Source organism: Mustela nigripes, chromosome 2 (assembly GCF_022355385.1).
Source record: "Mustela nigripes isolate SB6536 chromosome 2, MUSNIG.SB6536, whole genome shotgun sequence".
Lineage (NCBI taxonomy): Eukaryota > Metazoa > Chordata > Mammalia > Carnivora > Mustelidae > Mustela > Mustela nigripes.
Genome location: NC_081558.1, coordinates 76,247,807 through 76,275,020, shown reverse-complemented (window position 1 = coordinate 76,275,020; position 27,214 = coordinate 76,247,807). Strand labels below are relative to the sequence as shown.

At 40.4% G+C, this 27,214-nt stretch overlaps 2 protein-coding genes across 3 annotated transcripts in view; both read right to left on the bottom strand.

Moving 5' to 3' along the window:
* LOC132011742 (serine/threonine-protein kinase Nek10) overlaps window positions 1-27,214 on the bottom strand; it is a 98,914-nt gene that overhangs the window by 30,570 nt on the left and 41,130 nt on the right. For both annotated transcript variants that reach the window (XM_059390813.1, XM_059390814.1), the window contains 10 exons: window positions 17,774-17,815; window positions 16,780-16,858; window positions 15,633-15,700; window positions 13,832-13,911; window positions 12,277-12,363; window positions 9,370-9,594; window positions 5,660-5,799; window positions 4,187-4,248; window positions 2,384-2,461; window positions 243-307 (listed from right to left, as the gene is read on the bottom strand). In XM_059390813.1, coding sequence (XP_059246796.1) covers window positions 243-307; window positions 2,384-2,461; window positions 4,187-4,248; window positions 5,660-5,799; window positions 9,370-9,594; window positions 12,277-12,363; window positions 13,832-13,911; window positions 15,633-15,700; window positions 16,780-16,858; window positions 17,774-17,815 — 926 coding nt within the window. The remainder of the gene's footprint in view (window positions 1-242; window positions 308-2,383; window positions 2,462-4,186; window positions 4,249-5,659; window positions 5,800-9,369; window positions 9,595-12,276; window positions 12,364-13,831; window positions 13,912-15,632; window positions 15,701-16,779; window positions 16,859-17,773; window positions 17,816-27,214) is intronic.
* LOC132009951 (protein SET-like) lies at window positions 18,676-19,760 on the bottom strand. The gene has a single exon (XM_059387958.1). The coding sequence runs from the start codon at window positions 19,758-19,760 to the stop codon at window positions 18,891-18,893; it is 870 nt and encodes a 289-aa protein (XP_059243941.1). The 3' UTR covers window positions 18,676-18,890.

Here is a 27,214-nt window from a genome sequence, read left to right as displayed (position 1 = left end):
CACAGTAAGTAAGAATTATACTGATAGAGACATTTATTTCCTTTCTTCAACATTTAGTTCACTTTCAGGGTTAAGATATCACTAAGGTAAGTCAGTGTTACTACGTGCAGATTCTAAGAAATCTGAAAACACATGCTTTGCTTACTGCTTCATTCTTCTCTTACTGTTTACATCTAAATCAGGTATGTGAAAACCGGGCACTCTCATGATCACTAGTCACTTAAATTTCTCTAAGCTCATACCTTTTAAAGAGTGGTCTGTTTCTTTCCATACTGAAGAGAAACCTCAAGGCTCTGAATGCATAACACTGGAAAATAAAAGGGTGTGTGATTCTCTACTGGTAGCTCAGCAAACTAAAACATCCCCAGTATAAAATTATCAAGAACTAAACATTGAAGTGACTTTATTGTGAGTGGCTGGGCTCCGTGGGAGTCAAAGCTTAGAACTAAAACCAAAAACCATCAATACCTGGGGTAGGTCTCATATTTTTAAAAAGTGTTTATATTGTAGAATGATCAGATGTTAGCCTTGTTCCACTCAGTACTTGTCATTAATTCCTTTCTAGAAAGAACAAGATGAACACAGAGACCAAAAATAAAATTCTTACTCTGAGAAAACCAAACGTCCAGAGATTTTCAGGAGCTCAAGGTTTATTTTCTTTCTAGCCTGCTATGTATGCCTCAATATTTATATGGCTTCTATGAGAAAATAAACACTTGAAATGATGACATATAAAAATAGCCACAGGCACATTGGACTCAAACTTGACAAATTGGTCTCTTGAGTAAAGAGTCTTAAGCGTTCCCCAAATAGAACAATCTACAGTAACTCCCGAGAACACTCAGAAAGAGGCCTGTGAGACTTGACCAAAGAAAAATAAACGTCTAAACGTCTGACGGTTTGCAGTGCCAAGAAAAAAAACCAGAGAGCCCCCGGCCTGTAGTTGGGCCTGGACACAGGCCACCACGGGGGTGATCAGGGTCTGCTGAACTTGGATCTGGAATCATTCCATAAAATTAGTGGTCTGAATACAGAAGGTCCCAAATAAAATTGCCCAGAGAAGCAGGCAGCTGACACAATGCCATGACTGAGCCTGGGGGAGGGTGGAGGAGACAGTGAGAAAGTACAGGACACAAATGCTCCTGTACCATTTCTTTCTTCCTTTCTTTCTTTCTTTATTTATTTCTTTTTAAGGATTTTGTTTATTTATTTATTTGACAGAGAGATAGAGAGAGAGAGTACAAGTAAGCAGAGCAGCAGGCAGAGGGAGAGAGAGAGAAGCAGGCTCTCAGCTGAGCAGGGAGCCTGACGCAGGGCTCGATCCCAGGACCCTGGAATCATGACCTGAGCTGAAGGCCGTCACTTATCCGACTGAGCCACACAGGAGCCCCCTCAAAAACCATTTCAATGTGAATTTTTAGGAAGCAGCAACAGGCTTTACAAAATGCATCTGCAGGGTGGAGTTGCCTGACTCTGTGGTCCAGCATCACATCATGCATCTGTGGCACACCAAAGAAATGAAGTCCCACACCCGTATGTTCTCATGAGTAACTCTTGAAAACCTCTGCCTGCAGTCCACAGATACCACAAGAACCTCTCTGCTCATTTTCATTCTCGCTCTGGGTGACAGCCCTTCAATCAGGTTGGAGGTAAACATGGATTCTTACTTCCTCTTCCTAATGACCTGGGGGGGAACATGAGTGGCAAGTACTGCAAAGGCTTACTTTTAATCTAATTTTATCTTTTCAGTATCTTCGGGGACACTGGCCCCCTGATGCACACTCTTCAAAACAGCACACAGGTGCAGTAACAGGCACCCCTCTTACCTGTGAGGCCTCACTTCTCTCCCCTGACCACAACCCCAGCCCCACTGGGTAGCCTAAGCACACTCTAAGCTCTCTGGCTCTCCCACCTTGTACACAGTGTTCTCCCTGTGCGGAATGCCCTTCCATCCTTTTAGCAGATGCCATGGCTGCCCCAGGCATACCCCTTCATCGACTTGGCAAGTCTCTTCTCATCTACCCAGATCCATTTTACAGGCTTTCCTTGTAAAGATGAAATGTTACCAACTGTGGTCAGTGCTTAAAGATGGAATATAATTTTCCTCTTACAGTTTTCCAATACATAAGCATTGTTTTGCAAAAAATAACAGAACTTACTGACCAGCAAAGAAATACATAAATAAAATCATCTGATCACCCCACCCAGAGAAACCACTATTAAGCCCTTTGTGTTGTTTGAACAGCATTTGTTTTCAAGCCAGCCTCTTGCACCCTATATTTTCCCTCCCAGACACTACAGAGACTGGGAGGGAATTTATATTATCCCAGTTTCCCCAGATTTCAGTAACTCAATACTGAAGAACAATGGACATGCTTATTACCTGTAATAGATTCGTTTTCGCTGCATTCTTTTGTTTGTTTGGTAAAATTAGCTTTGCTATTGTATATACACCATTTTCCTGGAAGAATAAAGAACCCGTGTTATCTATGACCAGCGGCAATGCCATAGAGACACAGAAACACAAAGAGGCAACTACACAACCTCAAAAATTAATGTTAGAGGAGAAATATTCATAGAATTTTAGTACTTTGTATAAGTTTACAAGAGAACAGTAAATATATCAGTGTAATACTTTTAAGCACCAAAAACTACAACCACAATCTAAAATTTCAACCGTCTTTAAAGAGGATAAATCATAAAGCATATCAGTTTAAAGTCATTTAAATACTTGAAAAACAAAGAGTAAGGGATACAAAGGGACTGAGTAAAGGGATCCAAATATCTTTATACTTCGCATTTTAATTGTCTAACTATGAAATATAATTTCTCCCTTTACAGTTTGGTAATAACTATACACATAAATAAATTATTATAGAAAAGAACATAGAATAAATACATAAGAGTAATAGATTTTAAAAAATGAAAGTGATCCATGAAAAGTATAGAAAGTTATCCTTCTAGACTTACTCTAATATATACACAGAATGAACAAAAAGTGCTAACTTATTGCTACTTTTCTATTATCTATTAAATACTTGATTTGCTGAACTCTATTATACATGGGCTTTTATATTAAAATCGTGCAGAGATTTACCTGCCTTTCTGCATTTCATCTTTATAGGTATTCTGTGAGTCAGTCTATAATTTTCCTGCTTTATCTATGACAAAACCAAATCTTAGAGAGACTAAGTCATTTTTATAAAGGCTGAACCACCAAGAAATGACAGTAGGAACTGAACTTCAACATGGCCAAGTCCAAACGCCCTGCTCCCCCACTAACCCCTGATGTGCTGAGATTGCCCTCGAGCCTCTAATCATCAGTGATCTGATCTCTTATGATTTTATGTTTTGGGTATTTGTGTATTATGTATTTGTGTATTTTGAAGTTGAAGTTGGAAATACTGTACGCTACTTCCATATACTGCTGTATATGTGGTGGACTGATTAACGAACTATGCTTTGTGAAACTGGTTTCTTGGCAATAAATATGTTGTTGGTGTGGCGTTTCAGTCACCTCTAGCTGAATAACCTGATATGCTCTTAATTCAAATGACTTGTATCTTTAATTCATGGTATCCTATATGTCCAGAATTAGAGCAATTCAAAATTGTTTTAAAAAGAGATGAAATGAAAAAAAACTGCACATAATATAGGGAAGAAACACCAGAGATTAACCACAGGGCAGGTCTCTCTAAGCCAAGTGAGGTAAAGGAAGGACAAGACTATAAAATAGAATTCTAGGAACACCTGGCTGGCTCAGTCAGTACAGCATGTGACTCCCAATCTTGGGGATTTGAGTTTGAGCCCCGTGTTGGGTGTAGAGATTGCTTAAAAATAAAATGTTAGAAGGAAGTTTAAAAAGTTAGGGATGCCTAGATGGCTAAGTAGGCTAAGCATCTGCCTTTGGCTCAGGTCATGATCCCAGAGTCCTGGGATCAAGTCCTGCATCAAAAAAAATAAAATCTTAATTAAAAAATAAAATCTTAATTAAAAAGTTTAAAAATTAAAAAATAAAAGAGAATATAAAACGGAATTCTAGAACTTAAATAAGACCTATTAAAACATTTTAAAACCATAGCATGGGATCCCAGAAGCTGCATTCTGGGATAGAGAGTTTGCCCGAAGCGGAGTCTGTGAGCACAGACGTGAACTGCAGCCAGAGCCCGGAGAGCCGCGTTCTCACCTGGACCACCTGGTGGGCGTTGGTGTCGTTGAGCACCAGCTCGGTGAGGGCGGCACAGCAGGCTGGAAGGAAAACCACCAAGTGATCGTGTCTGTCATCACCAACTGCACTGTACACGATTCTGTCAATACTCTAGCTCCTCAGGGAATCCTGTGAGCAGAGTCACTCCTCCAAACACAGTACCCTTCCCTGTGACATAGCTCTGGGAGGAGGGAAACTGACTTGCATAGTGTCTGCCTCTGCTGGTCATGTAGTTCGTGCGCATCTACACCCATCAGTAGCATTTTATTGAGCACTTACTGTGTACAGGGAGGCAGCATCATCATAAATAATCCCCAGTGGCCAGCAGGTGCCTGGCACTCAGCAGGTCCTCAGTAAATACATCTACAATGGTTGGATACATGAGTACTTCAAATACATGATCCAAATTATCCCTTGTAATCAGAGGATGTACCGTGACTATCAGCAGTACTGACGAGAAGTCTGAGGTTCACAGAGACTGACAGACAATGCCACAGAACTTACTAAGGGAAAGAGGCCAGAAGTCTAAGTGCATCTGCCCGATGTTAAATCCCACCCCTAGAGCACCACCCTCCCTGCCCGCTCATGGCCACAGCAGCAGCCTCCCATGACATTCTGTACCAAGCTGCTTCTTGTCCAGCCAGAAATATGCTGGATCTTACGGCACAGAGCACCTGTAAAGGGTGCTACCATTTTATGGGGCCCTTGTGCTGGCCCTGCACTGTGCCTTGGGTATTACATATATCCTTATATACTTCTACCAGCCTGCCCTCCTGCTGCTCCACACCCCCACCAGTGCCTCTCTGACTCCTCGACTGGCTGCTGCAGGGCGCCCAGCATGGTCAGCAGCACTTATCCCAAAGCCCCATTTGTCCCAAAGGCCAGGTGCCCTTGTGTGAACCTTGTTCGGGGTTGTGCCAAACTGCCAAAAGTGTGGGCATACATCCCTGCTCCTGCTTTTGTGTGGCAAGAGAGGCTCTGACCTCCCTTTAGGTGCTCACGTGGAGTAATGAAGGCACTCCCTTGTTTCCAGGGGAATGGGTGTGTGGATTATAGAATCTCCCTGAAGGAAGGTGCCCTGAGATCTAGAAAACATAGGAACCATGATTCTGGCCACAAAGCAAGCTGAATTCTCCAATCCAGCTTTACCAATAATAAGGCTACTGTTCTTCTCTTTATGTCTGACCTCCATGCTGATTTCTCAATGTATTCAGAATGTGAAAGGGAGAGAAAAGTCTGTGGCATGACTAATCTGCAGGCCCAACATGAGTTCTGGAGGTTTTAGTCATCTACATGGATTTAACTTCACAGTTTTCAAACTTACAAATTGTGCCTACTTCCTATTACCATACATAACAGAGAATAATAAATTATTATCACCATCACAGAGCATAATAAAACAATATGCTAAACAGTATCAGATAGTAAAACATAGTAATATGATATAAATACCTGCTTGAAGAGAAAAAGTATTTTCTTGTATTTCCCGAGGGCTTAAATCTTCTGACAAATGAAGCTGCTGGATTCTGCCCGCTGCATTTGCACTAGACAGGCTGCCAATGGAAGAACGATCGGAAACAAAATTTCTGTCTCTGAAAAAGAAAAGTGAATGTATAGCTTATCAATTTTTCCTCATGCTCAGTGCTTTCTGGGTCCTGTTTAAGAAATGTTTGCCTCCCCCAGGCGGTGAAGTTTTCTCCTATGTTATCTTTATTGTTTCACCTTCCAATCCACCTAGAATGGATTTCTGTGTGCGGTGTGAGGCAGGGGTCCCTTCTTTCCTTACTTTTTTTCTTCCTCCCTCCCTTTCTTTCTTCCTTCCCTCCTGCTTTCTTTTATGGTTACTGAACTAACTCTAGCACTCTGTCATTTCTTCACAGCTTCACATGCCCACCTTTTTTTTTGTTTTATGATTTCTTTTTTAAGTAATATCTACCCCCAGCGTGGGGGGCTAGAACTGACAACTCTGAGATCAAGAGTTGCATGCTCTACTGACTGAGCCAGCTAGAAGAGCTCCCTGCTCCTCCCCCACCTCTGTTTTTGAACCCTATTCTCCTGTTATCAATTCACCTAACTAAATGTCAGTCTTCTTCATTCTGAGTTTTCTTTTTCCAAGCAATTCCAGTCTTTCCTTATTTTGGTAAAGATCTCTTCTTTTATATTTTTGAATTTTTTAAAAAAAGATTTTATTGATTTGAGAGAAAGCATGCACATGCATGCACATAAGTCAGGGGACAAGGAGCAGAGGGAGAAGGAGAAACAGACTCTCCACTGAGCACAGAGCCAGATTTAGGGCTCCATGCAGTGCTCGATCCCAGGACCCTGAGGTCATGACCTGAGCTGAAGAGCAAATGAGCCACCCAGGAGTCCCATCTTTGAATTTTTAATCCTTTTGCTTTATTCTCTTACCTAGGATATCAGTTATCCACAGGTTGAAAACTCATCTTCTACAAGCCATATCCTTCATTTTCTAATGGTTCTCATTTGTCTTTTTTCTCCCCATTATGTGCAATTTTTTCAAGTGTGCCCTTCCTTGTACTAATTCCAGTTTCTATCTGGTACTCTGATGAATGTCTCAGTTCCATGGATTATTCACTCTTTGCCTTTTTTCCTAGCTCTGCAATATCTCTCCTCCCCTTTTTATTATCCTAGCATCTCATCTTTAATCTCCAGTCATAAATGTCATGTTCTGTTTAATACCTTTGATAAAATAAAGCATATTTTTCTGTTTACTCAAGGTAACACCTTGAGTATCTATTATCTTTTCTTTTTGTCTTTTATCTATCTTGTTCCTTTCTGTTTAATGTGGCTACTATCTATTTTGTTCCTTTTTGTCTTTTATCTATTTTGTTCCTTTTTGTTTAAAGTGGCTACTATATTTTTTCATTTATTTCTTTTTTATGGCAGCAGCTCTATCTTGATTTCTTTATGCCTAAGTATTGCATAGATGGATTCATCATGGCTTCATTCCCATGTTATCTGGGCCTACTAGCGCCCTCCCTTCAGGTAGCATAAGGAAAATAATGGAGATGGGTCTAGGGATAGTCACAGCTGGTGATCTCATCTGTCAACCAAATTAAGTTAAACTCAAATTTCAGAGAACACTCCCCCTCCTTGAGTCTATCGCCCCTCAGGAACTGTTCTGGAGTTTAAAATTGTAGGTGAATGGGCATGAACAGGTTTCCTGGAAACTGCCTTGACACAATCCCCGTTCCTACTCATGCCAGCAGACAGCCTGGCAGTCTCCACCCCTTGTACCAGCTCCAGGCAGTGGAGGGGCAGGCGCAAGCTCTGAATGGATATTGCTTACCTAGCTGGGGTAATAAATTCTCCCAAAGCACTGAGACATATTTAACATACAGTAAGTGTTGACATATATCATTTTCCCAGGAAAGAGTTTTCTTTGCAGCATATTGCAGCATAGAAATGGATTTGCCAACTGACTCTTTAGATATGAAAGAACTCATTTCTCCCAAGGATGGTTACATTTTGAGGAAAAGAGGAAAACTGGTGCCTTCTTGTATTAAACTTAATCTACATGGTAAAACAGTTTTATCTCTGAAGTACTGCTTAATGATCATAGAATTTGATTTTATCATCAAGAAAATAACTGCTCTCCAAATGGGCAATCCATAGCTTTTGGAATAGTTGTATCAACCACCCATAATACCCACCACTACCATCAGCATCACCATCAGCATCCTACAGAAGCAAGCAAAAAATATATAAAAACAAAAACAAAAACAAAACAAAAAACTTAGTTAAGTGTTCAAGGAGCTAGCTTATTATGCCATAGTACTAGTGAAAGATTTATAATTTATACTATAAAGTATTTAACATTTCTACGTGATACTCATAAAAGCAAGTAGGGGCACCTGGGTGGCTTAGTCACATAAGTGTGTCTGCCTTTGGATCAGGTCATGGGCTCAGGGTCCTGGGATCAAGTCCCGCATTGGACTCCCTGCTCACTGGGGAGTCTGTTTCTCCCTCTCTCTGCTCATGCTCTCTCTCTCAAATAAATAAAAAGTAAAAATAAAAATATTTTTTTAAAAAAGCAAATAGATTGTCAATAGCTTATATTTTTCCTTTGTTTTGATAATGATAGGAATAATTAATAAAGCTATTGTCCATATCTCTATAGTCTGTTCTTGTGCTTTGAAACATTCCCTCACAGAAAATGAAGTTGATAACACACAGTTCCATAATATCCATAGAGGTACAACAAACACAAGGTCTGAATAACACTGATGTAATAATATCTGGTCATACTGAGAAAGATAAGTCACTCTGCTTTTATTAGAGAGCTTTATTTATGTTCGCGTGTTACAAGGGTGATTCCTTTCAGGGAGACATATTCTTTTTCAACTTTGATTCAGTACCTGTAGGGTTGAATTATGCTTTATAATAATTTTAGGTACTAGAACTTTCCCACTGATGGTACCAAAAGATATCATTATCCATGGCTTCAATATATCTAATACATACTTATTGAAACATACTTCAAGAAAGTTTCAATTTGAAACTATTTTAATAACCATTCCTTCTCCATACTCAAGGTTTTGAATGTTGTTAGAATTCTACTTTTAAAAGAGAGATGATAAGGTGTTAACTCACCTTAAGAGCAGCTGGACCAGGGTCAGTAGCATGGCAATCGTTTGATCAATAATATTTTCTCCCATTTTAACTATGGATTATGCATCTGTTCTTTAATTACAGGTTTTGCTTTCTCTTTGTAGATAAATGACATACAAAATGTCATGCAAATGTAGACATTTTAGTAAAAAAGTAAATTTAAAGTAAAATTGCATGTAAAATTATTATACTTGCTGGGATTACAATATGCATTGAGTGCATCAAGAAAAAGGTGGTAAGCTAAATGTTTTCTTGTGGTTGTTGGGTTTCGTTCAATCTACATTTGCAGACTGATGGCCTTCTCTATTCCCAGCATTGTCATGGAGGCTGGTGATGCAAAGATAAATATTTCAGGGCTCCCAAGAAAATGCCCCTGATACTGATTTCAAGTATGTTTGTGACAAGCATAAGTGATTGTCCATAACATGAAAAACCAAAGAGGAGGAGGAAGCAAGCTGATCTGCCATTGTATGGCAAGTCGCCAACCTTCAGTGATGAAGGCAAAGTCGGCCATAGCCCCCCTGACTCACCCTCGTAAAATATGAAGAAGCTGCTTGATGCCTCCCCAAATGCGAATTTCCACACTGGTCTCAGGGTCCTCACAAACCTGAACCAGAATCCAGACAACACTCCAGAGCAGCTTCAGGTGGTCAGAGTGGAGCAGACTGAGGAGGACAGGTATCCCCTCATAGAGCTTCACCTGCTCTTTCACTTGGGGTTCAGCACAAAGTAGGCGCAGTAACTCCGCAGTTAGTCTGGAAGGGGATGGGGAGGAGGGAAGGATGAGAATCACAGCACAGTGGTTACTGACTTTGCATTTGGACTAGAGTTATCATCACAGTGGTGCTCTAATATTTTCTAAGTCATGGATCAACATATGTTTTCATAAAGGATTGGATCACAGCAGAGTGTTTCAGGCTTTTCTAGCCATACAGCTTTGGTCACAGCTACCCAACCCAGCCAGCACATGCAAAGGCAGCCATAAACAACACATAAAAACAAATGGGCATGGCTATGTTCCAATAAATCTTTATTTACAAAAACAGGCAGGGAGTCCAATTTAGCCTATGGGACATAGTTTCCTGACCACTGTTCTAAGTTATAGCCTCCCTGTAAGCCCTCTGGTCTGGCTAAAAACTGACTAACCAGCAAACAGCTATCAAGTACATACAATGGGACCTGCGTTGTGCTCAAGACAAAAGAAATAAAGTTTTATCATAGTCTTCAGAAACTTATAATGTGGTTACAAAAACAGAACATTAAAACAAAATGTCAAAACCACTATAATGCAAGGAGATTAATGTAACGTGCCCATTGAGTATCTGGAGAATAAAATAAAGATAATGATAGCACAGGACACACAATGTTCAGCAGAGTTCTGAAACATTATGATGACAGACGTTCCCTAGAGCTATCCTTAACCCTCCAGTCTCACACTCTAAACACTCTCCCTGGACAATGCCATCCATTCCCATGACTTCAAACACCTCCTCTATCCCAGTACTGTGAGCTCAGCCCAGGCAGCGCACTCAGCCTCCAGAAGTTCTAGCCACACGGTAGTCCCAGGTACTCATCCCACTGGGTCTCAACTCAAAGTCATTATTCTCCTCCCCAAACTAGCTCTTCCTCTAACATCCCTGGTGTTGATTCATGACATCAGTCTTTTCAGTTTTCGAAGCCAGAAGAAGGAACCATCCAAGACACTTCCTTCTCCTTTCCCAATCCACCACTTCCAATCAAGAGTGCCCCCTTTTCCCTAGGCAACTGCTGAGATTAATTCTCTTGCAAGTCATACAGCTGTCTAACCCCACTGCTCCTCCCATTCTTGTGATCCTTGACTGTGCTCAGACAGAAGCCTCACTGTCACCTGCCTCTCAACTCTTCTCATGCCCACACTGCTCTACAGTTCCTTTCCCCTGAGCCAATTTTCTATAGCTCCAATCCCTCCCAAACTTATGTGCTCTGACATTCAGAAAGTATATTCTTTGGCAAATAGTGTTCTTTATCTCCTTGATCTTTCCACACCAAACATCCCCTCCCTTGTTCTAAAGGGAGCTCCTTGTGTGGCTATATTCCCCATGCCACATACCCCACACACTGCTATCAGAGTAATCTCCCTGCAAAATAAATCTGATCATGCTTAAAATCTTTCTGTAAGTCCCCATAATGTGCATGGATAAAAAGCACACTCATTTGGCACAAAGAGCCCATTGTGACTTGGCTAAAAGCATCTTGTTGCTCTCTATAAAATATGGAAATTGATGGGGTATTGTGCAGATCAAATGAACACACAAAAGTGCTTACAGTGGGGCCTGCCATATATAGAAAGCTAGACCAAAATTTGCTATATTTTTAACTTATCATTAACTGTCTCATCTAGTTTGCTGGCACTTTCCCTCCTGCACTCTGTTCCAGCTGTGCCCACCATGCAGTTCCTCTAACACAGACTACTTCATGCCTCCAAACAGCACATTCTGTTTCCACTTGTTCTCTCCCTTTGCCTAGATAACTCCCTACTCCTTCAGGAAACTTGGCATGGCCCCAGGCTCTGACTGGGAGCTTCTGCTCTATGTTCCCAGACTGTCCTTGACATCCATCAACCTCACGCTCACCGCGCACGGTGCTCTGGTGCAACTACTGATCTGCATGCCTGTCCCCTCTCCAACACTACTCACTCTATCTCATCCATCTCTGGTTCTCTAACACCTGTGCAGAGGTTGTTTTCCTAGAAATGAGTTCATGTGAGGTCTATAAGCATAGTTTGTGAAAGAGGATAAAGCTAACTTTGAAGAAAGACTCATGGGGATTTAGTATGGTTAAGTGTCTGGGTTTCATTACTTGATATTTCTGTTATCGGTTTTACCTCTTCAGAAAATCATGACTTACTTAACTAGATATAAAATGATGTAGGTTGCAACTCTACTTAAAAACAACCTAATGACTAACTGGATCTAGTAATTCTTTAGAGCAATATACGTTCAATCAAAAATGAATACACTTTCAATTCTCTTTAGAGTTATAACAGGTGGTCATGAAACAAGGCAGTAGCCATCCTCATTTATTTTACTTGCCTTAAGTGAAGTAGATTTTAACAATCTAATAATTTATTCAATATAAATCTCAAATTACTAAAAATAGAGCCACTTCAGAGTTTCTTTCCTTAAAAAGACAGGATGTAAAAAAATTCAATAAACAAAAATATTAAAGATGTGATGATAACATTTATATAATTTGATCCTGTGCCCAGATCAAAAGAGATGCAAGACCAAAGATAAATCAATACACATCTTTGTTCTAGTTTCTTTATAAAAACTTAAACAGAAAACAAACATAAAGGTGACTCATGACATTCAGTTAGTAAGATAAATAGCATGACATAATGAAAATAACAATTATCATTTTCATCAAATATGACATTGTCTTGTTAGCAATCCTACCTTTTGGAAAGCAAGTCATATTCATGCAAAATCATCAGCAGATTTTCTACAATATTGAGTTCACTTATCTTCTCCCTACATTCTGGACTACAAATTAAAAACTATTAGTAACTACTAAAAACATACTTTATCATATCCCTTCATTTAATACTCTTGTTCTCGTATTATCTTGGAAGGAGAAACAAAAAGCAATATAGCTCCATGGGGTCAGGCCACATCAAATTCTAACATTCAACAAATGTTACATGTCCTCAATTTAAATTTGTTTAATAACAGTATGATAACAACATGATTCCCTTTCTCCAGAAAGAATGATAGGCTTTTCATTAAAGAAGTAATAACAGCATTATTCACAATAGCAAAGATATAAAATGACCTATATGGGCCTACATAAATACAATTGAATATTATTATTCATCCATAAAGAAGAAAGACTCTGCAATTTGTGACAACATGGAGGAAACTGAAAGGAACTGTGCTAAGGTAAATACTGTATGATATCAGTTATATGTGGAATCTAGAGATGAGCATGGTGAGTGACTGTGAGGGGCTAGGCAGGAGGGAAATACAGATTAACGGGTACAAACTTTCAGTTATAAGAATGAGTATTGAGGATCTCATGTACAGCATGGAGACTACAGTTAGTGTGTATTTTACACTTGAAAATTGATGAGAGCACATCTGAAGTGTGCTTATTGCACACACACACAAAGAGTTAAGTATGTGATATGTTGAATATATTAATTCTCTTGAGCTTGATAATCATTCTATACATATAATGTCATATCATCATGTTGTACACTTTAAACACATGTAGTTATATGTGCCAGTTATTCCAAATAAGGTTAAAAAAATAAAAACAAGAAAAAAGCACTGATTCACTTATTGGCATAAAAATATATTTAAAGCACTTTTATTTAAAATAATCATGATGTCTATGAGGGAACATGTTATGCAGAATTATTTTAAGGGTTAAAGTGTTTGAAAATGTTTTATATGTTAGAACGAATGTACAGGAGAGAACTTATTTTTAAGGTGAGAGAGATAAAGTTGTCAAAGATACAGTTGTCAAATACTGCTTTATTTTGAAGATTTTATTTATTTATTTGACAGGCAGAGATCACAAGTAGGCAGAGAGGCAGGCAGAGAAAAAGGAGAAAGCAGGCTCCCTGCTGAGCAGAGATGTGGGGCTCAATCCCAGGACCCTGGGATCATGACCTGAGCCAAAGGCAGAGGCTTTAACCCATTGAGCTACCCAGGCACCCCTACTATTGTTATTTTGAAAGTGCAAAGTATCTGAGCATTGGATCAAAGACTAGGTAAGTATTTCTGGTCAAGAAAAAGAGAAGAAACTGTCATTTTCCTTCCCAACTTAAGTTTGAAAATGATGCTTCTTCATTCAGGATCATCTTCAATATATTAATGCTCCTTCATGCTTATTTTTCATAAATTATAACTACGTAGATAAGTAACTAGAGAAACTGATCTATTTTTTTGTCTCTCCCACCTAAACCGCTATGGCAGTAGAACTAGAAAGATATTAAAATACACTTACCTTTCAGCTAAACTAGCCAGAGCCAGAAGGGCACCCAACAAAACATTAGTATCTCGGGCACCAAGTAAATTTACTAATGTCTGAAAAATGAAGTAAAAGAAAGTTTCATTGTGTAAGTACCACAAGATTCTTAAGTGGTATAATGCTTATAATGCTTCTTTCAAAGATCATTGAGCCTTAACCTCAAAAGGAGTTTTTTTTTTATTAAACATTCACCACACTCAGCTCTTTGAGAGGGTACAACCTCTTCCGGGTTTGAAACTCAAGGCCAGTTCCTTGTGGCCATTCCTTATCCAGAGCAGAAGCAAAAGGGACCAAGGTACATGGCCAAAGTTCTCACTCTTCCCTCTATTTTTATATGCCCAGGAGGGCCCCTCTGCCTCTTCTGCCTCTCCCCAAGGACAAGTAGGGAGACTAATGATAGTAACTACGATACTGGGAGAAAGCAGCCATTGTTTTTGAGTTCATGCTTTGAACTCATTGTGAACCAGGCATTGTGGTAGGCCCTTTCCCAATTGTGGAACTACTTTTCACCAGAGTGTTGAAAACTGTCTTTTTACCCCCAAACTAAGCAAGATATGTCAACCTTACCAAGCACTTCATTTGCCTCCCAGATTTCTAATTGATGTTTAAAGAGCATGAATCGATGCTTCCAAATACCATGCTAAATAATATGACTTAACTGGAAGTCTGTACCTCATCAATTGCCTTTTCTGAACTCCCATTAACGCATATTCATCCCTCTACTCTCTAGACTTTTAGAACTTAGAGTCCTCCAAAAGTGCACACCCAGATACATTCAGGCCAGAGCTGCAAGCTGTGTTACAACTGCTTGGCTGATTTTTGGTTTCTGTTATATCAATTTTCCCCCTTATGATTTCATTCATTTTTTTAATAAAGCTATCATCATCTTTATTTCTCCAATCCCCTCTTCTTATTCTTCTCTTACTTTTATCTCTAATCTCCTAACACATTCCCCAAACTTGAGTCACTGACATAACATTCCCACAATTTTCTCCTTAATGCTACTCAAAAATGTTCCTCAAATTCTAAGTGGTAATATCAGTGAAATAGATATAGCTATTGAAAATAAAAGTGTTGATTTGTATATGACCTAGAATCATCTCTTATATAATGAACAGCATGTGGGAACACATTTTAAGCAACCCTGCTCTAACATATGCTCAAAAGTGGCCTCTTGGAATATGAGAAATCAACAGATTATTAAAACTTGGCTGTAGGCAGCTACCATCTAAATAGTTTTGCTATAGATATAAATTTAGTCTGTTTTAACTAAATGTGCATCCATTCATCTTGAAATGCATGTTTGATCCATATGCCTGTAATATTATACCATCTGATTATAGGGTTGAACCATATGAAATTGCCCAATAGACATGACAATTTCATATGGTTGAAACACATACAACTCCATGTGCCATATGGGATGTATTGATACGTATACACACACTTTGTTCATTTGTAAAAACACACACTGAGGGGCAGTTTTTATATAGCAGGGCTTTTCAAGCAACATTTAAATAAAGCAACAAACTTGGTTGTTAATAAGTGGCATAGGAAAAAAGAAAAATAAAAAAGTTTCAGAAAACTGCTTGTTATTCTGTGTTTACTCTTTAGGCTGATGAAGAATATTAAAGGCTTGGCAGAGATTTACAATTCTGGGCTAGGTTAGTAGGTTTGTGAACTATAATTATTAGAAACCTGATCACAAGGCTCTGAACCCAGCATGTGAACCACTGCCATAGGAGACGAAGTGTTCCCTCCCTCCGGGGCCACTCACCTTGTGGGCTCCACTTGTGGTGACCCATTCTCTTTGGTCTTTGACAGCAGCAAGTTTCTGAAAAATATCTATAAAGGAAGGAAATAGCTCAAAGAGGGATTCAGCACGTAAGGGCAGCAGTATTCATAGAACCGCAGGTCTAACGTACGGATGGGCAAGCAGGGAAAGGGCACATGGGAAGACAGACAACACAAAAGGAAAAATGGAGGGAGGAGGAATAGGGTCGTTTTTTTTTTTTTTACTCTGAGAGTTGCCTCTGAAGTTCAACTAATAATTATTATATATTATTATTATTATAATACAATATGGAGACAACAAAAAAGGCAAACATCTCCTTCTGCTTAAAGTTGAATGAGTTCCTCAACATGATTACAACTTCAAAGTGAGACCTACTCTTCAAAGATCCATCCTATAAAGATTTCAGATATAAAGAGGAGAGGAAGGCCACTGAAGGTGATGGACGCAGCAAGGCTCCTCAGCTGAGGGGAACAGATATTTTCAAAGAAACTTCCTGGTGCCCAGGGATCACCATGTACTCTCCTTTCCCTGTAACTGAGAATCAGTGTGCTGTCCTGGAAACAAATACGGGAAACCAAACCCTACAGCACATCAAACCTGAAAGGGCTGCAAGGTGAGGCTGGAAAGAGCCTCCAGAGAGAAAAGATTTGAGTTCCACACACAGAGACCAATGTTTCCACATGCTTGTCACCACCACATCAGGATCTTTTTTTCTTTTTAATGTCTACAACTTTTAAACTTTATGAGGCAGGTATTATTATTAACCCAACTTTATAGATGAAAAGTGAACAGCCTCTGGCATTTTAATAGATATCAAAGGAAGCAAAAAACATTTTTACCAAAATCTGCCATTATGGAAGTCCCTCTTGCATTAAAATAAACTTGTGCTCAGTGACAATCTGCAACATGAAAGTGGTCTTTTCAAGGTAAGATTGTGATTTGAAGTTTTTCTTCTCAGCATATTTTGCCACTGAATATAACAATTGGCAGGGACTCCCAATACCAAATACCATAACTGTGTGGATGGGTATACTCATAAATATTCAAAAGATCTTTTTTCCTACTGAAAAAGCCATCCCGCTCATTTGGCAAGTGGGAGAAGTTGCCGTGTCCCTGCAACAACACTTACACGTCATGTTGACCAGTTTGTCCACACTGTGCGGCTCCTCTCCGTAGCCGAGGTACTCATTGGCCACGATCTCCATGTACTGCAGGAGGGACCAAGCCACCAAGAGTCATAAGGATTAGTAAAAACCACATGAGCAGATAAGGGACAAGACATGTACTTCTGAAAATGACCGGTAGATGGCACAACGGATTCACCAAATAACACTCGGGACTTCACTCAAGTGAAGGTTCACTCAAGTGCAGGGCCAGGTTCACTCAAGTGCAATAGGTAGCCTGAGTTTCTAGATTCTTTGCCTTCTCTTGCATGCCCTGAGGTTGAGGGAGGGGCCATGGAAAGAGTGTATAAACTCTCAAAAAATGACTATGCACTACTACAGAATGAGTTTGCCGGTCCAAAGGTTCATTATGAAAATCATTCTTTCTCTACGTGGTAGGAGATTGGGCTGTCCCAACCCAATGCCATGCCTAGAAATTTTGCCTTATCATACTAATAAACCCAAACATTTTACTGGCTTAACCTGCTTATCTTCCCTCAGTAGTTACAAAAGCAGACAAATAAATGGAGTTAAGATCGTTCCTCACATCATCATGTATTTGGCAATATTTTAGTGAGCATAATTTTTTTTGTGTGTGCAACAATTGTGAACATCTTTATAACCAGTATTTTCCCATCATTTGGTTTGTGCAATGTCGAGGATCTGGGCCTGCCAGCCAACACCTATTTCTTCTCATTACTAACTAAAGACATGTGACCTTTTATAGAACTTTTCTTGTTTCGGCAGGCTGGGTAAAATTAGCTGGAACAAAATGTCATGGGTCCCTTCCTGCTCTGTGAGTATCCTGCCTCACACACACTTATCCACCCTGCCTGCTCCTCCACTTGGCAGGCAGCCTAAGGTAAGAAAGCCATCTGCCGTCACACACCTATGTAATCCTTGCCCAGAGCCATGGCACCAAATGGAAAGGCAAAACCAGCCACCGCGAAGGAATCTTACCTGAGCTAGGTTTTCAATTCCACCCAAGCTGTGGAGGATTTCCTAATAAAACAAAAATAACAGAACACACACAAAAGTTGAGGGTGGAGGGGGAAGTATATTTTACATGTAAGTTCTTGATTAAATCATGAGATTGATAATTATTTTTGAAATCCAGGTCCCACATAAATATGCAGCTCTTTAATGTTTGCTGTACAAACCATATTAAAGATAAACTCTTTTTTTGTGTGTGTGTACACATTTAGTTTTATTGTAACAAAGCAACTTGTACACTTTTAACATTTAAAACTGAGCATCATCTTTCCTTTCCAATGAAACAAAAAGAAAATTTTAAAAATAAACAGGAACAAAATTATAATAGAGAATGTCAATTCCAAATAGGATCCTACAAGTTCTGCTGATTCTCCCATCGAGTGTCAGGGCTCAAGTCATCATTAGGAGAGAGTTTTATTTTAAAAGTGTCATCTTAAACTGCAAGGATGTCCATTAAACATCACAATTAAACATGCCAAAGGAGAAGCCATGTTGTCAAAATGCCCACTTAACCCACCCAAACATCTCAAACTACCCTTTGCTGACCTTCTATAACCCCATTTTTTTAAGTTTTTTTTTCTTTTTTTTAAACAAGAGAAAGTAGACAGGTACATGTTGGTAAATGCTAACTGTCTATAGTCACATAGAGACACAGTGTAATCTCTGAGCCCAATATACAGAGAAAGGAGGAAAAAAGCTAGAATTCTATGCACTACTACACAGGGGCCTAGCACTTTCCAGCTTCCAGCAGAGCTAAGGGAGCAGAAGGTTTTTCTTTTTTCCCACAGAGCACGGTGGTGTTGATACCATAAAGTTTTTGTTTTTGTTGAGATAGGAAGGGACAAAAATTAATTTGGAGCAAAAAGGGGTAGAGATTCTTTTCCCACTGTATTCTGCTCAAGGTATTTCCCCCCAAAATAAGCTGAGAACCATGGTATAGAGGGAGAGAAAAAGGAGACTTCAAAATACAGGGCAAATGAGCACGAGAGGAGAAAAGAAAAAGAAAAAGAAAAAAAAGACGGCAACTTGCTCCCAGGGACTGAAGAAAATTAAAAAAGGAAGGTTGGAATCCATCAGTGTTCCATTAGTCATCTTCTCCTTCATCCTCCTCTCCTTCCTCCCCCTCATCATCATCTTCATCTTCTTCACCTTCATCCTCATCTCCTTCTTCATCAATATCTTCCAATCCTCCTTCTTCATCATCATCGTCATCATCCTCTTCTCCTTCCCCTTCTTCGTCATCCATATCGGGAACCAAGTAGTACTGTGATGCATTTGGCCAAATATCATCTTTGATGACTTCTCCTAACTCATCTGCACCTGCATCAGAATGGTCAGTAAACCAGGTGAAGAAGCTCTCTGGTTCCTCATGCTGTCTCTTCCTGCTGGCTTTATTCTGTGTTTGACTTGAATGTTTCGTCAAATCCTTTCCATATTTCCATTTGATTTCAGTGGACTTTGAAGATGGATCACCACTCTCATTCAGATGAAATTCTTTGGAGAGAACTTTATTTTCGAAGTAAGGGTTTTCATCAAAATAAAAATCTATTCTGTAACCTGATTTAATATCTTCAAATTCTGTCACTTCAACTCTTGTCAAATAATGCAGCACCTCTTCATCCTCCTCCCCAAGCAGTGCAGACACTTGGGGATGATTGACAAATGTTGTTACCCAAAAATTGGGGATTTTGGCGATCAATTCCGATCTCTTCTGAAAAAATGGTTGGCGGAGTTTGTTATATTTCTGTTCTACTTTCAAAATCTGCTCATTGGCTTGTTCATTAAGTCTGTCTATTTCATTTTGTACTTCATCAATATATTCAATTGCTTCTTGCTGTTCTTTTTCTCCTTTATGCAAGTGCTGAGATGTTGACGTCTGCCTTGGCTTGAGGGCAGGAGGCTGTCTTGGTTTCTTCGTTTGAGGCGGGAGTGAAGACTGGCGTTTGGGGGCCATGCTTCAAGGAAACTCCAGGAAACCGGGAGAGAGGCACGTCTGGAAGCTCTGATTCTTAAAGATAAACTCTTAATAAATATGAAAGTTGGGTTGAAATTAAAAGAATGAAAATATGCTCAGACCTGCAGCCTGACTCCTCATTTTTTCTACTTCCCCTCATGTCATCATAAAATGTTACAGCTGGAAAGAGCTGTTAAGATATCACTCCCTTGGGGCATCTGGGTGGCTCAGTGGGTTAAATCCTCTGCCTTCGGCTCAGGTCATGATCTCAGGATCCTGGGATCGAGCCCCGCATCGGGCTTTCTGTTCAGTGGGAAGCCTGCTTCCTCCTCTCTCTGCCTGCCTCTCTGCCTACTTGTGATCTCTGTCTGTCAAATAAATAAAATCTTGAAAAAAAAAAAAAAAAAGATATTGCTCCTTTACACTGCAGATTAGGATAACTAAGACCCAGGATGGTAAGCCGCTTTGCCTAAATGACCAGCCTGGAGAGGAATGGAATCCAGCATCACCAACTCCCACGACCTTCCTGTAGGGCCCTGACTCATGTGGTACACAGAGAACAGCATCAGCCTCATGGAGAAGCTGGTTAGAAATGCAGCACATCCACCGTGCCCCAAACCTGCTGAGTCACATTCTGAATTTCCACAAAATTCCCAGGTAAATCATAGACACTAAAGGTTGACTAGGATTGCTCTAGACAATAGGGCTCCTCCTTGAAATGAAGAGGCTAATGTTCTTATTAAACCCATACTTTAAATGAAGGTAAGAATCATCATCACAAAATGTCTCCTGATACAGGCTTTTAAATCCAATGCCCAATAAGAAGGCATTTCACAGAACTTCTGAAATTACTCTAAAAGCAGTAATTAGGGAAGACGGGTTGGGAGGTTGCAGTCATGAGAGGGACCAACTTGGAACTCTATTAATAGCAAGTGCTCTCAGATTATCCACATTGACATTTATCTTCAGGCAAATATGTTTCAAGTGACCCTAACCTGTTTAATTAAAGCTGTACTCTTCTTAACATGCACACAAGGAAGTCATTTGAAAAATAAATATTAGCCATCATTACAATTCTGGGAAATGCATGGTGATGGGTACACAAATGTGAGGGAGAAGAATCTAGTTCCACCGTGAAATCCACTGAGTGGGTGGGCTGAAAAAAAGGCTCAAGATTCTTGAGGCCTCCTGGTCAAGGTTTCCTTATTGTATGTGCAGTAAATTTGGAAACACTAAACATACCCATGTTTAAACTAAGTATGAAGCGACACTTACAACTCAATTAAAAATAGTTCTGTGGCTACCCACTAATTTGAATTTTCACCATTGCTATTCACTCTAGAAGAGTTATAATTAAAGAACAGAAGAATATTATATACATTATTCTTAGTTATGGCAGAATATTTTATACATATAAAAATAACATTTCAAGGCTACTAATGTTTATTCAACAGGTTTTTTTTTTTTTTTTCATTCTTATTACGTAAAAACCCAGCATCAGGCTCTGAAGAGGACACAAATATGCAGATGACTGCGGCCAACCTCATTGAGCTTTGGGCAAGCATAAGGTAGATATACAAACAACTAGCATTTAAGACAGAATTTGGTAAGTGCTATAAGGAAGTTATACATGAAGTGCTATGATGAACCAGGAAGGACACATAATATCCTGCTGAGAGGACTACAGAAAATGTCATAAGGGTGGTGCCCATGGAAAAGGTTTAGAAGGATGGACAGATCTGCTAAGAAGAAATAGGTGAAAATCAAGGAGATTACAAGCAAAGAGAACAGTAGGTCCAAAGATGCACAGAAGTTGTGCAAAATGAACATCAAGGTGTTCCAGAACTCCAAGAAGCACTTCTGTAACTCCATAAATGGCATTTCTGGGAATAATGTCAGAAAAGCATGGTGGGACCAAACTGTGTGAAGGCTTAGCTGTGAGCCTGAATCTGAACTTCATCATGTAGACCATGAGATCAGATGACAACATTGTGTGAACAAGGGGTGATTAGAATCAGCTCTGAGGACCACCCTCTGGTTTTGCAATGAACTGGAGAGGGAAAGAAAGCCACCCAGAAGCCCCGTTGGTTGACAGCGGCAGTGGGCAGAACAGAGAGGCAGAGACAGTCTATGAAATAGTGTGATCCACCAAACATGAAGACATGCTGGAAGAAAAGCAACGAAGTAGAAGAAATCACCATATTTGAGCCGGGGGACTGAGGGGTAGCAAGATACTTTAACAGACCCAAGGAAGGAGAGAGGAAGAGTCTAGGTTAGAGAAGACTCCACTTGGGACATACTGAGCTGCTGATGGGATGTTCACTTGAGAAAAGTAGAAGAGACCTTGAAAGACGAGGAGAGGGCAAAACATTGAAATCTGAGAGTCAATGACTTGAAGAGAATTGAAATTTGAAGCTTGGGAGTGAGAAGACACCAAGAGAGAGAATAATATTTAAATGACTGGACATGGGGCGCTGGGGTGGTTCAGTTGGTTAAATGTCTGAGCTCAGATCATGATCTCAGTGTCCAGGGATCCAGCCCAGTGTCAGGATCCCAACTCAGCAAGGAGTCTGCTCATCCCCTTACCCTTTCCCCCATTTGTGCTCTCTCTCTCAAATAAAATAAAATAAAAATAAGGAATGCTTGGGTGGCCCAGTCAGTTAAGTGTCTGCCTTTAGCTTGGGTCATGAACCCCGGGTCCTGGGATCAAGTCCCACACAGGGCTCCCTGCTCAGTGGGGAGTCTGCTGCTTCCTCTGCCTGCCACTCCCCCTGCTTGTGTGTGTTCACTCTCTCACTCTCGCTCTCTGACAAATAAATAAAGTAAAAACTTTTAAAAAATAAATAAATAAAACATGATTGGCATGGTCATTTTTAAATTTTTACCTTAACAAGTAACATATCTATCCAGTAATCACTATTAAGAATTGGGAACTAGGGCTCCTGGGTGGCTCAGTCAGTTAAGAATTGGGAACTAAATCCTATTTCCCAAACTCCATTCTGGGAATAATGCATTTATTCTGTGGAGTGGTTGGTATTAGACATTCTGTTTTAAAAATAATAATTTCATGACCAAATTCAAATCAGCTTGGGAAATGATAATGTTAAACAGAGTTTAACAAATACTTTTATCTAAGGACCCCTTGGGGCCTTTAACATTCTGCTGGGCATTCTAAGCCTCCAGTGGGAGGACAGAGGTGCAGCTTTTCCCAAACAAAGATCATTCACTGAAGGACGCTTCTTTTCACAGAAGGAACACAGGAGTAAGTATAGGAAAGGGAGAAGGCTTTGTCACTCCCTGAGAATGTCGTTTCATACTCAAGAAATTACCCTCCGTATATGAAATAAACACTGCCCCCCACTCCATGCTTCTATGTAAACTGGGGCAAGTCCACAGACTCCTGGTCTTCTTTATGTTTCCTTTGGTCATGCCCATGTGACCGCTTTCACCTGAGAGTGTCAGCTGGAGAAAACCAAGACCACAAGATCTGTACATACCTGGGCTTAACAGTTCTGGGTCCTAATCTGAAAAGCAAATATGACTGCACGCTTGAATTACAGCAACACTTCCTGGGTGCCCCGTCAGATCTCAGCATTTTCTCCCTGGTCACAAGCCCGATGGTCACAAGACTGGGTTCAGTACCTCTGAGCCCAGTGACCTGGACAAAGTCTCCAGGGCAATCTGCCCTTTAGTTCAGTGTGCAATATGTAACGAATACCCTTGCTCTGACTAGTCCCTGAGGTTTTCCTTCCAAAAAAAAAAATACAATAATGTAATACAGATAATGAGTATGTTCTCAAAAAAATGGGAGCACAATGCAGCACCCAAATGGGTGTTGGTAGTGCACAACTATTTCTGCCCCAGCTGAAAATGTCAGTGCCATTAGACACTCTCGTCCTAGATCTAGTCAGCAACCACATCAATGCCAGGCACAATGCAGAGAGCCCTTAATAGTGATTCGCAAATGTGATCACTTTACTTCACCATTCAAAACTCAAGAGTGGTTCCATGCTGCTCATGCTGGGGTCATGATTTTAAGGCCCCTCTGTGTGCTGGTATCTTATCTTTCTAGATGGAAGAGTAATACTCTTCTAAAAACTTGCTAATGCTCTATTTGTAGGGGGTGAGTCAAAGGAAAATATAAGAGATGGTTCAAAGTTTCCTACCTTGGAGTCTGGAGGCAAGGTGGTGTCACTAAAAGGATGAGAAGTTGATCTGAAGGTTTAAGGTGAGAGGGAGAAGCAAAGGGCTCCATTTTTAAAGTTGCTGAGTGGAATGCACTCTCACAGTGCTTCTCAAACTCTTTGGTCTGTACTCCTTTACAATTTAAAATTTACTGAGAACCTCAGAGAGTTTTGTTTATGTGGGTTATATCTATTTACCATCTTAGAAGTTAAAGGTGAGACATTTTTAAAGCACAGGAATACACAAGCACCTGTTCCCTCAGCCCTCAGAGACATGGCTTGTCACACATTCTGTCATCGCTGGAGAACTCCACTGCACACATATAAGGCAGCGAGTGTAGAAGGCAAACAACATCGTGGCATTATTTTAAAGATATTTTTGGCCTGGTGGAAGCCCTGAAAGCTTTCAGAGACCTGTAAGCACTCCCTGGGTCACACTTAGAGAACGATGGTGCTACTGTGTCATACACATGGCCATCCAAAATATCCCTGGAAATTTGGGACTTACACAGAGAGACAAGTATGAGACTGGAGATAAGTACTTGTGAGCAAAAAAACACTGTCGACCACAACAGGTGAAGCCAAGAGCGTGGAAGCTAGGGGAGAAGATGATTAAAGAAAAGAACTTCGGGAAGATTAACATTTAGGAAGGCAGGATTAAGAAAAAGAGCAAGTAAAGAATAGAGAAAGACGCAAAGTGCTGAGGAAGGGCCAGAGCCCCATGGGGTGGGTGAAGGCAAACAGAAAATGTGAGGAAGCCTCTGCGCTGCAACAGGAGTTGAGGAACGTAGGTGCTGGGAAAAGGTCACTCAGCCTATCTTTCGATTGTGGTTTCTAATACAATTGTAGGTAGCAGCTTTTAAGATCTTCACTGTATCCTCAATAACCAACATGCTCTGGCCTCACAAGAATGAGCGCAGGTGGGCATTTATGTTTCTCCTACATGGGCCTCCTACTATACTTGAACTCTCAGAACATAGGTCTTTCTTAATTATGACAAACTCTACACGTGTATACCTTCATAATGGCTACTCTTTCATTCCTTCCAGCTTCTTCTCCATTGAGCAACATACTGAAGTCTCTGGCAGGCAAGAGACTACAAGCCCCCAGTTTGCAACCTCTGGATCAAGGAATGCTGACAAAAGCATGGCTTCCTGGGAGAACCCTGTACACGGAATTCAGTGTGCAAGATATGCAGCCAATCAGTTCTGACAAAAAGGAAGTAGGTTCAAGAGACATAGCCTGACTTTTCAAGAAATGGAGGAATGAAGGTAAGGTGAAGATTTGAAGGAACACCTGGGTCAAGGAGAGGACATTTTTATGACAATGGAAAATAGAAAGGGAGCCACTGACATAGTAAGAAAGAGAATAGGTAGAGGGGAAAGCCTTGGCAAGGAGAAGGGATATTTCTTCTGAAACAAGAAGAACATAAAGTTTCAAGGTAAGCCAAATATTTCAAGCAACAAAAAAGAGATAATAAGAGAGCTCCCACTGGGATGGTTTTGGTTTTCTCCATAAAACAGATGATGCTGTGATTTGGTGAGAATGACGGGGGGTAGTGTTTGAGGAGTTGGGGTTGGGGTATGAGAAGTGGACCTGGTTTGGACCAGTCTCTGTGGATCCTGCAGCACTGACTTAACAAGAAGGGATAGAAATGCCTAGCAAAAGTGAAGACTTGCTGAGATTCAATGGCATAAATTATAGTAAATCCCAGCAAAGCTCTATGACTTCAGCCAACAGTTCTTGGCAACTCAAGAAGTTAAACAACTGCCTGACCACATGCTCTTCTTTGTGGAAAGAGAGTGTGGGGGAGAGATTCAGAGAGAATCCCCTTCTATGGAAAGGCTAGAAATCAGGTTAAGACTTCCTTTAATATGTGTTTAGTCACAAAATGCCATAAACAAAGAGATCACTGAATTCTTGCCTGCAGAGATCAGGGCAATCAACCCAGTCCCAATCCATCAAGAACAAGACTAAGAAATGCAGTACTTCAGAGTGGAGATCTGCAGAGTATGAGACAGCTGTCATCAATTCTCTGAACAGAGAGAATAGCTCAGAGTACATCTATTTTGCTAACTTCTGTAAGTAAAAAAACTAGATTTCCTGCTAACAATCCATCTTCATGAGAGTCAAAGAGGGCATTATTAATAATTAAGTGGGAACAATGAGCACATTCTGGGACTGATCTGGGAAAAATGGAACACGTGGTCCACCCTTATGAGATATGCCCCACACAGAATTGCAAGCGGCAGCTCAGAAATACATGGAACACACAGTTCTGTAAAGTTGGTCATGGGGGAAAGGATGCTATTTTCCCAGGAAACTTTGAGCAACCAGGACAGAAGGCCATTTGGAGTATGCTCTGAGGCCCAGGAACAAAGTTAAATGATAATAGCACAAAACCCACTCAGATTACCAATGAGGAAGTAGTGATTCTTCTAAAAGGAAAGTAGTGGAACCACCATGAATCCCAGAAGTCTCAAATCAGAGCAGGCTCTGTAGCTGACTAGTACCAAAATACTTTTTTTTAAGTGCCAAGTTTGGAAAAGGTGGTCACTGGCGTAATGAAAAGAGATACATTCTGACCCAAAACAATTCGTCAATAAAATTAAATCCAAAATAAGAGATCTACCTAGTGGTCTGAGCTTCCCAGTAGTTTATCAGGACAGGATGTAAAAGGAGATGCTTCTTAGGGGTGAAAAACAATCTGTGAAAATTACTGAAGCATGTATGAACACTAAGAACACTCTAGATAATTAACACTGCAAGCAGAAGCAACAATAACTGATAAGCAGTCTTGAGGCTTCAGAGCAGTGGTTCTTAAATTGTGGTCTTCTGACAAACAGCATCAGCATTACCTGGGAACTTACTGGAAAGCTCTTCAGGCCCTCCCCGAACCTATGGATTCAGAAACTGTGGTGATGGGCCCTCGCCATCATGAAGTCCTCCATGTGCTTCTGATGGACACAAAAGTGTGAGAGTTGCTGCTTGATGGAAGCGGCTATCTATCAGCCAGTACTGGAAGAATGAACTTTCAAGGTTCAGGTGAAATATTAGGTAAGCTTCTCTTTAGAGCCTCACTGCGAAAGCACCAAGTCCTGGCTACACAATGTGTGGGCCATGGACCAGTATCATGGGCATCCTCTGGAAGCTTGTCAGAGATAGAGTCTTGGGCCTCACTCTATACGGGCTGAATCACAATCTGCAATTTACAAGATTCCCAGGGGCTTCTTAGGTGCATTCAAGTTAACAAAGCACTAAATGACGGGC

Bases quoted from the DNA above. Each gene is read 5' to 3' on its own strand.
- LOC132009951 (XM_059387958.1), bottom strand. From the start codon at position 19,760: ATGGCCCCCAAACGCCAGTCTTCACTCCCGCCTCAAACGAAGAAACCA.